Source organism: Amblyomma mixtum, chromosome 1, assembly GCF_055824585.1.
Source record: "Amblyomma mixtum isolate Tamu chromosome 1, ASM5582458v1, whole genome shotgun sequence".
Classification (NCBI taxonomy): Eukaryota; Metazoa; Arthropoda; class Arachnida; order Ixodida; family Ixodidae; genus Amblyomma; species Amblyomma mixtum.
Window position 1 is genome coordinate 324,099,166 of NC_143012.1, and position 12,375 is coordinate 324,111,540.

General features: G+C 50.5%; 1 protein-coding gene across 2 annotated transcripts in view; it reads right to left on the bottom strand.

Moving 5' to 3' along the window:
- LOC149372767 (uncharacterized) overlaps window positions 1-12,375 on the bottom strand; it is a 51,324-nt gene that overhangs the window by 23,273 nt on the left and 15,676 nt on the right. The window contains exon 1 of one of the 2 annotated variants that reach the window (XM_089567314.1): window positions 6,630-7,039. The exons of the other annotated variant lie outside the window; for it this stretch is intronic. Coding sequence (XP_089423440.1) covers window positions 6,630-6,727 — 98 coding nt within the window. The 5' untranslated portion in view covers window positions 6,728-7,039. Of the gene's footprint in view, window positions 1-6,629; window positions 7,040-12,375 lie in introns of those variants that run through there. 2 annotated transcript variants of the gene reach the window in all.

Here is a 12,375-nt window from a genome sequence, read left to right on the forward strand (position 1 = left end):
GCTCCTCCCGCTAGAGGCGCTAGTGACGTTTGGCGTGACGTCATGCCAGGAGCGAGACGGGCTACCAACTCGGCTCGTCGGGTAACGGCGGCCGCTAGCCACGGCACGCCGCGCTCTTCCCACTAGAGGCGCTGCATATGCAGTATAAAACACCTGCTTTCGCAACCTACCAGGCTTAACCAAAGCTAAGCCCCCGCCAATTTTTTTGCTTATCACCGTTACGAGGCGCTGGCATGCCGCGCCGTCGACGGTCGCGCGATATTATAAACAATCCGGAAGATCGTACCTTTTGCATATTAAGCCTCTTGGGTGCAGCCATACTGCCACTGGACAGTGGCAGCAGCGTTCCGACTGGCGGATATGACAAGTGAAACTTACTGCGCACACACAGCACAGTCCAGAAAGCATGTCATTTTGTAAACAGAGAAAAAGGTCTATAAGCAGCTTGTCGCTTTTAATCTATCGCTTGACAAGCATTGGGAACGATCACGCAGCACCGACGTTGTAGGGCAGCATTTGGGCAAATCCGACCTTTGACTCGATCCTCTTGCGTGAGGATGCCAAACCAAAGGATGTTCAGAAACAATTTGCGGCGCAGCACGGACTACTTCATGATGTATATATACACTGGGTAGCGAGTTGAAACATAATCTCTACGTTAGTTGATTGCCGTTACAGGACGCGAACTTTCAGCATGCACAGCGCTTCACAAAATGTGTAGCCAGGATTTTTTTTTCGGTAAGAAGTGCGGTTGCTGCAACAAAGTGTATAGAACATGAAGCGTACAAGTAATTCTGTATTCAAGACAAAGCACAAGAATCCCTAAATCAGACCGGAAAGGCTGCATATCACGCATTTCACAATCAATGCGTCTTAATTCAAAGAGGAACTAAATATTTCGAAATTGTACGCCTAAGCAAGTGAAGCAATAAGCTTAATGGATTACCGAAAAGCGGGGGCGTTTATCAAACAGCAACATCCGTGCCACCGGGAAAGCAGTATTGTTGACTTCTTGAAGCACCGTTTGACGGCTTGATAAATGCGCCGGACTTCACATTAAGCGCAGCCAAATAAGCCTCCGTGGTTTCTTGGAAACACAATATGAAACTCTTCGGAAAAGCTTAGAAACACGTAATGTACAAAAACACTGTAGCCTTTAAGAAAGCAAGAAAACACTGGTAAGTTCATATTACGGTAACATGATAGTAATAGTACGACAATGTGAAAGTTCATATTGCTCATAATACGTTCTCACTACCGTACCGGTGAAATAATACGTAATTTATGGCTTGACTACGGTGAAAACACCGAAGGAAGCTTTAATCTTTCATGCGTGAGAATTACGTTCAGCTGCTTCCGTTGTAAGCAGATATTGTGAAGACTGTCAAAAAACATACCCGAGAGTGAACGTCCGATTGCTGAAAATCGCTAACCGAGGAAGAAACTCAAGATAGGACGCCCGTTAAACAACCTGAACTTTCCCTGCGCCTCGTAAAATTCTAGAGCGAAGCTCTGCACACCCTTCTCTGTGAAGGCAATGCAAAAAACGAACGTGAAGTCGCAGCAATGTTTCATTGTCGAGATTAGCCGGCAACTCGCTGGTGAAACAGTAGCCCAGCAGTCCCACTTCGCAGATAATATACCGGCAAAAAAAAAGTGGAAAGTGGTATACTGCAGACTGGCTTGCGCGCTTTCACCCGAAGACGACGCAAGGGCTCGAAATTCGCTCGGTACAATAAAAAGACAATTTGGCCTAACGACGTCCTGCCTTCCTGCGTAGAGGAGTGGGCCAAAGTGTTGACGCCTCGTATCCGCATACTCTTTCACGGGTCGCTTTATATCGGGAGCACACAGAGCAGGGACTGCCAAATAGGCCTGGGCGGGCGGGTCGCCAAACGCCGCAGTCACGATCGACGGTCAAGAATCGAAAGGCGCATAACGTACCTCCGACGGCCATTCTTGACGACGGCCTCCAGCGCCATGGCTATCTCGGCGACAGACATACCGGGCCGCTGGGTTTCGTTCATTCGTCGAAGGGTTATCAGAGGAAGCTGGTGGAAGACGGCACAGAACCGCGGTGCAGGTCTCAGGACTCAAGAGTCTACCGGCGAGGATGGAACGCACGGGCGGTGGTGCCGAGACCGCGAGGCGCTCCCAGACGCGAAGAGCTCCCTCACGTGGCGGGGACGGGACGTCGTCGTCTTCGCCGCCAGCCGTCCAAGAGCGCCCCGCGTTTCCGTCTGTGGCGCAGTGGGCCAGCCCTCGCCCGGCGTCCCCACAACGGGACTCGGAGCCGCGGAACTCGACATCGGGTCTCGCATCGAACAGGTGGAAGGCTTATCGGGCCGCCGGAGGGCTTCCGTAAAGAGTGTAGACTGTCACCTCTGCGGCCATGATTGAGGGCAGACTCGACCGAGGTCATGAGCGGGCGTGGGTCTGCGGACACGCCATGAGGAGCGGTGTAGACGATGATGAAGATAGTTCGCACGCGCTGCGAAGCTATGATGCTTCATTATTTTCTCTTTCTCTCTGTCTCTCTCAGCGTTCGTTCTCGAGCCCAGCACATGACAGCAGGGCTCGCGGAAAGCAGGCTGGCGGTGCAGTGACCAACGATGTAGTGCAGCGTTCTGTGCACGCCGAACACTGTCTTGGCCAATACCCCACAGTGGGTACGCGCCATTATTTAGAGGACAACAACAACAACACTGCTCACGGAGGACCGAGATGGAACCGCAGGTCACACCTTCCATAAGTGTCATGTCGCGAGGTCAGAATTCTTTCTTGGCCGCTGTACTTATACCATGATCGATGTGCAAAAACCGTCCAAAGCGAAGGGGGTTTTGGCAACTACAATCCAGCTCTGTTCTGAGCAAAAATTCGTCTCGCAATCATTCGTTTTTCTAGAAACTTTTCCGCGGCGACGGCAAACATACGCAGAAATCATGGACAAGCGCATTTTTGGACGGGAAAAGGTTTATGAACGCAATTTTTTAATATATCGTAAGATTTCACTACAACAATATATATTTGCATATCTGCTTTAGGCTTGCTGGCATTCTTTTTTTTTTGCAATTCACGTTTTTGCTATCGTACAAAACGTTATCTATTGGTTTCTATGGCAGTCCTAACTACTCGATGCGAGCGATGGACAAACTTTAAGAGAAAGATGCTGCTAGTCATCGGAAGAATGGACTATTATACCGTCAATATTTTCATAACAGTCCCTTACAATATTCAGAATTGATGTCCAAGAATCCAGGACTTGAGCCGCTAACCACTAACCAATGACTAGCGCCTGTCCCCTTCTCCAGCAAAACTGTGCCGACCTGGAACTTTAACAGTGCCGCTTGCCAATACTTAGAAGTGGTGGGCGCTTGTGCGTAAAAGCAGCCCGCCTCCCCTTTTCTCAATTTTCCCGTTTTCTTTCTTTCCTTCATTTATTTTTATTTTTCTCGACTCGGAAGCAGTCCTACACTCATCCGATACAAAGGGAACAGACACATATCATCATCATCATAATCGGCCGGCAAACGCTGCTTCCTGATGTTTGCTGTTCCTATATTAATCCTAATTTATTTTTGTTGTGGCAATAAGCCAGCTTCAGCTTGCTGGTGCCGGGTCCTTCTCGAATGTTCATGTTTCTTGTTTTTTTTTGTTTAATTGCAAAGATATCTCTCCAGGGGTACAGGCATCCGGTACACCCTAACACAATCTAAATGTTATCGTGGACGTTTCGCACGAACAGGACAGAAAAACAACGTACCTGGCGTGATGATGGTTACTTCACCATCATCATCAGCGCAACTACCGGACAAAGGCCCCACTCATTACTTTCCATAAACACTGTCCTGTGCCAGCCGCGGCCTCCTTGGATATTTAGTTACCATACAACGACAAATTACACCGCCCGTTAGCGGAATTAAGCGGCTGACAAATCGCACGGGTTTGGTTCAGCCTTCTTGCGAGAATTGCCAGCATTAGGTCAGTTTATTTCGTGCACAGGTTAAGCGTAATCAAAATTTTTGTATGGGCTAGTCGGTGGTTCATCTTAAGGAAGGTAATAGCAGCGCAAAAAAAACGGGGACACAAGAGAGACACAACCAACAGGACTGTTCAGCGCCAGTCCTGTTAATTGTCTCTCTCTTGTGTCCCCGTCTTTTTGCGCTGCTATTACCTTCCTTAAGTTAAGCCTAAAGCGATCCCCTTCAAATCGCGTCTCATTGTACTACACGGTAGGTACGGAGCGCGAAGCCTTCGTCCACTCCCAACACAGCAGCGCGCGCGGGTCACAGCCTCGGGCGCCCCTTTGCGACCACAGCCGATTGGGCGCAGGAAAGGGAATTCCCGGTACCGAGCGGTAGGCGCGCGCGGCACCCGCGTTCCCGTCGGACACAATTTCCGGTTGGCGCGCGCGTGCCCCAACTGATAATCAACGCGAGAGAGCGGCTATATTTGTACGCCAAGACACGCGTGCAGGAGGCCAGAAGACGTCACTCGGCCCAGGAAGGGGGCGTGGCCAATGCGGCATGAAAGGCGCGCATCGTCTTCGCGACATTTCTATTTTTTTATATATTTTTAACGTGGGTGCGCGCTGGGACGCAGGTAGTACACTATAGGCGGTGACTCCGCGTCGCCGAGGCGGTGCAATCAAAAATAAGAGACGCGCGTTTTCAGGCGCGGCAACGCGAGCGTCCGTGCGCGCGTGCTTTTGTGCGTTGAAACGTCTTTCAAAGCGTGCGTTTGTGCGCTGTCAATTCTCAGCATCGCGCGGATTGCCACACCGCCGCGCGGTCCGAGAGCATGGCGATCGTGAACAGTTGGGCAGCGTGCCAACGCAAGTGATGTGGCGCGCCGAGTGGCAACTTGTAATCAGCAATTACTCGCGGCAATCGCGTCGCCAGAACCAGTGAGGTCACTCGTCGGCAGTTGCTCGGCAGCACCACGCGAAAGCGGCGATATAAGCTGCTTTAGAAAGTTATATGCCGGCATATATTTCACAAATATATTCTTTTCGTGACGCTCCGTCCCGTCCTTATCGATCAAGGCGTCGCACGGTAAATGCATCAGGGATGGAGACGGTTATAAAGGGCGGCAAATAATGGAATAGCTGGAACAGGTTGCTTGTAATCAGGATGCTTCTGATAATCTAAAGGGGTGTTGCTTGACCTTAACTGGAATTAACTGCTCCCGGTTTGAATTGCTTTCCTGACTCCCAAAATATGGCGTATATGCAGCTAGCTAAAGGAAGCTAACGTGTGTGAAGGCACGAGCGAGTTTAGCCGGGTACCGATACTTCTGGTTCTCATCCCGTGTAGTGGCTTGATTCGACGCAGAGCTCTCAGAGTGTCACATGAATGACACCACCCATGAGAAACGCACGGTTGTTTTGATGTCCGCACGCTAATGGTATGCATAACCAGCAGTCACAGCACAGCGTCAGTTGTGTGTGGGCGGATAACCGACGGCTGACCTTCGGCAGCGCTGTGCCGGCGGAGGCGTATTGTCGTCGGTGGATGCGCAAATGATTCTCCTTTACAGCGAACAGTCGGGACGCCAGCAAGAAGAGAGTAAGAGCACGCGCGAGCGGTCGCAGGAACAGGAGTATGTACTAGAAGGCGCAGCTAAATGGCTTCGGCCTTGCGTCGCGCGCTGAAACCAGGCCTGTCCCAAAGGAGGAAAAAGACGCGCGTCGCGCAGGTAATTTCCCGCGTGGGAGGGGCCACCATGCAAAGCGCGCGCACGCGACGCTCGTTGCAGAGCCGCAGTTCACTCGCGTTTATTAATAGTAAGCACAGAGGCAAGCGACTGCGAACGCGACCGCGAATAGGCTAACGCCGGAAAACAGCCGTAGACGAAACAACGCTACATCATATCCAAGGCGCAAAGATAGGTGAGCGTATCACTAAAAAAAAGCGCAGTGGCCATCTAAGATGGTAACAGACGCGAAATACAAGTACGGCGGATGGCCTTGCTCGAAGACGAGGGTGAAAAGGCATGTCGTATACGATTGTGTGCAGGGGCGCCCACAACGGCATCGGAGAACACATGAAAAATAGAAGCTCGAAAGTAGCTTATAAAACAGCACTCTTTTCACGTTTTCCACTTCGTCCGAAAGGGTGCGCGAGAGAACCAACCCGCGCGGTCTTCAAAAAATTTAGAGCACTAGGTATTCAGGTCTACACTGTCCACGCTCAAGCATGAGAGGGCCGAACGCCCCATCGACCCGCAAATCGCGGACACCATTTTCTTGCGGGCGACGGTCAACCAGTAAGAATGAAAGGCGTGTTACGAAGGCTCAACCGGTATGAAGTCTTGCCACTTTGCCAGGGACAGCTCAGACTGGCAAAACATGTGTGCCGGATCTGAGGCTTGTCGAGCCAGGCGAATTTTCCCGCGCTTACTGCATGGTTCTCAGCACCAAGCTTCCTAAAACTCAGTAGGCAGCTCACAAGTTCAATTACACACAAGGACAGCACCGCAAAACGGGAGCATCAAGGACGTGGCTACGCAGAGCAGCAATACCCCTCTGAAGACGCGCGTTCCCTTCGACGCCTTCAGGCGAGCAGCTCGCCCTGGGAATCGTACGACAGAGAGACCGTTGAGGTGATGAAGAAGACGCGGCATCTTACCTCGAGCTACCCGCCGCGTCCGACTTCTTGCCGGCCGGCTTCATCGAGGAGTGTTCCTCTTCGACCGCCTTGCTGTCGGGTCCTTTATCGGCCACCATATCCGGAGCGCTTGGCGACTGACTGCCACGAGTCCTTCCCTGACCTACCAGCTTTGCTCCCGCGGCTGGTCCTCCGGGGCACTGTCACGTGACTTTACCAAACGCTCACTGTGCTACAGCCAGCAGGACGCGGCGTCGTCGACATCAAGCGGCGGCCGCCTGTCCCGACGCGTGCGCAGGGATGACGCGGCGCAAGAGCGGCGATCTCGGACGCGCGCGATCCCAAATCTCGGGAACGTGTTCCATCCCGCTTCCACCCTCATCTAGCCGTGCGTCGCCGCGAACGTCTCCCCAGCAGCAGTCTTTGCTAGTTTGTTTTCATTTTTATTTTTCGGGCGACTTCTCTGCAGGGGGCGTCTCGAGGCCTCTTATCTGCGACGAAAGGCGATATGCTCGAAGGCACGGGCTTCACGAACGGTACTGCACGGAATGAATCACCACAACCGTCTCAGATGAAGGCGACGGCTTCGGTTTCGCACGGTTCGCTAGTGGCGGCCCGACGCGCTGCATCTTTTGACGAGAATATGCGTGGCATTGTTTGCGTAGCCCGATTTGCCCTTCCTTGTACGGCGTATCAACGATCGTAGCAAGGACGCGTTCACTCTCGTGCGACTGACGTTAAAAAAAAAATAATGAGCGGTCAATGCATAGGTACACTTCGTGATCCGCGGCCGACGTCAAATGTGATTATTGTCTTTGCATGCAGAGGGAACAGCGAAAGCAATCGCGCGCCTGGGGATTCGCTTTTATTTCCGAACAAGGAAAAAACACCTGTCCAAGTAAAATCATTGAGACTCTTGCAGAGAGCGTTACGACGTCTGAACTGGTCCATGTTCGAGAAAATGATGCATTGCAAGCCCTACGCGTCTTGTGAAAGCGATTAGACTGTCCGAAAGTCTTTGAATGTGGTTCACTGTGCGCGAATGTGCTCACTATTTGTCTGTCTTCTGCGTCCCCTCCTGCCAGTGCAGGGTAGATGATATAATGCGGCATCTGTCCACGCAGGTTATGTCAACTCAGCTAGCCAGAGTGCACGAGCGTTGGCTACACAGAACAAGGGAAAGGGGGACACGGACGCGACAGAAACAGAGAACAGGGCGTACACAATAGGCGCACATGCCGGCGCGCACGCAAACTCATACACGAGCTCTGTCGGCTGTTGGTTTCACAGACTGCAGCAGCAGACGGGCGGCTTCTTGCGTCAGTAAACGTTGAGGCCCTGGTACGGTGAAAGGACCTTTGTCGCTATGAGCGCTCTGACGTCCACTCGGACTAATAGAGCGTTACGTAACGCCTACGAGCTTGCTCATCTGCATTGCTCTGCGGAACAAAGATCGCTGAGCTTTCGTTGCTGATTACCCTCTTATTACGAAACCGCAACTGACTGTCGTTGAAGTCTACCAAGGCTTCAAGGAGTAACGTGTGCGTTTTGTAACCTAATTGTTATGCAGATGCAGTTATAGTTGCTGTTCACAAATTTTGTTTGTCCACCTCCTGTACTGTATTATGTCTGCACACGCAGAATCTCGTAATCGATTGCTTTACCTTTAGAATTGCGACCAATAAGCACGTAGCAAACGTGAATACCCGGAGTTTCGGTACATTGGCCAGGGTTGCATCTCGGTGGCTTATTGCTTTGACAAAGGGACTGACGTACGGAGAACGTGGCCTAATTCAAAAGCGCAGTTGCGCCCATAACTTATTCCTAACAGGTTTCGAACGAAGGGACTGTATCAGCGCGTACTAATTAACATGCATCTTAGAACATCTGGCTTTAATTCCCTCATAAGGAGCTTCCACGTAAAGTTTGATGTCAACATGTCCTCAGTAGCCACAAGTTTTCCGGTCATAATGTTTTCGATCACTGTGAGGTCGCTGTGTACAGAAAAAGAGGGCGTGAACTTGCGGCTTCCTGTCAGCGTTTAACAATAATTGATTCTCTCATCTTCTGACAACTGTTGCGGGAAAATACAAAGACATTTATTGGGTGAAAAATTGTTCACTAGAGCCTTCGAGATGGCTCAACAATTTTCTGGCCTATCACATAACCTGAAGACCGCTGCTAAAAACGGACCAAGAGCTAATGGTAATCGGCCACATAACACTCAAATTTTAGCGGCGCCAGCAAAATTTTGATATTGGCAATTGAATGTGGGAAGTACATCACCTAGCATAACGTGGATGTAATAGAATTTTTTTGATTCCTTGATAATTTAGGCATTAATGGTTCAAGCTATACTTCTCAAACATCATTTTCGCGGCCGCCGATAGCGATATTAATTTATTAGATCACACAGCATTTTGACACCTCTGAAACATGAAACGGCGAACACAATTTATTACAGCCCAGCAAGAAAGAATTATGCCCCTCGCAAGAAAGATCAAAAAACGCAAAACGGTTGTTCCTCATTTTCGTTTAGCAGGACAGCGATACCACCCTAATTCACTTACGGAGTTACGTACTCGTGGGGTAAATGCTGAATCCTGTACAACTGTCTGGAAGCATTCATTTAGCGAATACATGGACTGCTAAATAAGCAGCAGATATCGTAATCAGCAGCCACGGGACCCTAAGCAGACTCGCAGCGCGGCTGCGCGGGCGGACTGAAATACAGACTATTGATCGGTACGAACAGTAAAGCATTGTGTCGCTGTAATGTGACCATGAGATCGGCCGATTGACGCGCTCTCAGCTACGGGCCACCGACAAAGACGTCCGCCGAGCATCGGCGTCGGTGTGGCAAAGCGAAATACAACGCCGAAACCGCGTTGGCGTATACGCGGTATGCCGACTGAGATCGGCCGAAGAGAGCCGCTTGGTTTCAGGACTCGGTGTCGTCCCTCGCTCGTTTGGCTTTTCCCAGCATATCGCAGTGGCGACCAAGTTTGCCGGCACGTGATTTCGAAAGGCACTGCTGTGCACAGAAGGAACTCTATGGTGCACAGCATGCGTACGAGAGCAGACTACACAGGAATCCGCGCGTCACAGCTTTTGGGGCCGTGTGACCAGGGGCGCGATTACGAGTTGCTCAAAATCGTCTCAATCGGAAAGTGTCTCAAAAAGTGTCTCATTTGCCCCGTTCCTATTGGTCGGTCGTGACCAGCGGCCATATTGGTTTTTTGCGTCAACGGCCGACGTCAGAAGTGCGCCAGAAGTGGTGACGTTGCTTGCCTAATTATGCGAGCCGATTGAGACGATTTTTTGAGACTGGAACGAGTGATCTCAAACCGCTCGAGACAGAAAATGGCGGTTGTTTACATGGCCGGTGGCCGCGCGAGCAACGGTGTAAGAGGGTGCATGAAGGCGGTTTTGACGTGCCGGACGAGTTGTTTCGACGTTTTGACATAGGAAGGAGCATAATGGCTGTGCGACGAACTTGCCGTTCAACTTGGAGGTGTGCGGGTGAGTGCGCGGTCAGTGGAGCGGCAAGTGCCTGTGCGCGCCTTCGCCGCCGGTGGGTTTCAAGACACCGTAGGAAATGAAGTAAACGTCGGCGTAGCCCAACCGACTGTGGAAGTGTTTGCGGTGAGTTGCGGAGACCACTGTCAAAGTTAAGTCACAGAAGGTGCGCGCTTTCCGACGAGACCCCCAAGACAAGGCGGCGGCGAAGGAGGACTTCCTTCGCATAAACTTTCGCCACCGCAGTATCCCCGGCGGCGTCATCCGAGCATCATCCGAACGGAACGGCAACAACACCAACACGAATGTCAAGTGCTTAACCCGAAGCGGGCGGCATGTGTTGGTTACGAGGCGTCGTGAGTGATTGTTGGCGCAGTGACCGGGCGCGTGCCGGCCTTAATTCCCGCAGTGAGATTGCAAGCTCCCAGCAGCTGCACCGGTCTGCTCCCGTGTGTCGGCAGTTGCTGCAGTGTGATTATTCATGGTCGCCGGGTATTTTCTGAACAAAAATAAATATAATCACGCATCGCCCTTGGAGCACATTCGCCATCGATAGCAGCAAGGTGAGTTCACACTGGCGAGTCGCGGAGGTCGCGCGACAGGCTTAAATCGATTTATTACGCTCCCTCCCCGCTTTACATGTGCTTCGCAAACCGTAACTAATTGACCGAAATCGGTCGCCTAGAATATTAGCGCGACGATTGCAACTCGCCAGTGTGAACTTGCCTTGAAGCTGCCTTCGCCGGTTTTCGAGCCAAGCGCTCCTTCCAAATTGTTCTCGGCAGACTCGTAGCAATCACTGCCTTTAAACAGATTTTTCCGCGCACTTAAGACGTCTGCGCAGTACTTTGATTCTGCGTAATGTGTAAAAAAAGAGGACAGCCGTCGAATCAGCTGATTTTTTTTTCTGGCTGCCATGTTTACGATGGCTGAATATGTGCGTGGAGGGATAAGGCTGAATCGGTTGAATCAGGCGGCAGCTCACGCCGCCTAGCCGCCGCTACCGACGCTTTTCCAGCGTCAGCGCACCCTCGCGGCAGCAAAAGTGACTGAAGAGCAAACTTAATTGCAAAATTGAGGACGCTTCTTCTTTTGCTTCATGTCGTTGAGTTTGAAACATAGTTTGTTAGCGAAATAAAACATTCTTCAAATTATTAACGGCGTGTTTACAGCAAAACTTTAGTATACGGTCCCTTATTGCGCAACTAAATGCTTCCTGGGTGGAACCCTACTATTAGACACCACAACCTCGCTGCTAATTGGTTGATTCCGCGGTCAACAACTCGCGGTGTCGTCATTTTGACGTCAGAGTCTCAAAATTGAGACGATTTCTCGTAATCGCGCCCCAGGGTTCCCTATAGTGACGTCGTAGATACCCCGGCGCTCAGAAACCGAAACCGAAATCACTCAATATAAATATTGCAATAAATTTTTTACCGCGCATATATAAATTTCGCAGCGTGTATCACGCGTCTTGGCTCAATACGCAACGTTTGAAATAAATAACACGCCAAGCAAAAATTCGATGTCTCCACCTCTTTAAAGAACACGTTCGCTTATGGAAAGAGAATGATTCCGAAACGAGTGCACCTTTTTCACACAGTTTTCGGGCCTCGAGCAAGTATAAAAAAAAAAAACACTTTAAATAAAAGGAAAGTAAGAAATAGTGCGGCATGGACGGCGTACAATACCGAAACAAAGTAAAAGCAAAACACCCTGCTCAGTGCAGCAGAGTTTGCCGTCGTCTGGGAAAGTTTGGGAAGTTTCACTCTAGACAGAAAGGAGTGAAAAGGGTGTAACACCCTTTTAAAGGGAGTAACATTACACGCTTTTTACTCCCACATAGGTGTATTCGTGTTGAGAGTGCAGATAAAGCAGCCAGGTGCATATGACAACGAGCATGGCGACACTACCGTAGCGGCGGACACTGCAAGTGTCATAATTCCTCATTATCCCCAAGTCAAAGGTCCGAAGCCCTCTACTGCACCGCTCTTCGCCTTTCTTCCTTTTAGAAAAATTCCTGACTGCGTCACTGCTCCCTAACTTCATTGTGTAGAGCCGTTTCTGCATTCCACGCCCCTTCCATACAGCGGTGACCAAATAAATAAATTTTACAATCGACTGCATAACGAACATATCAGCGAATTACAACGAAGATATTTTATGCCCTTCAATTCACGAAATGAACGAAAATGAATTAAGGCGATCTCCATGGCTTTCGTGGAACAGATGTTTCTAGGGAACGACA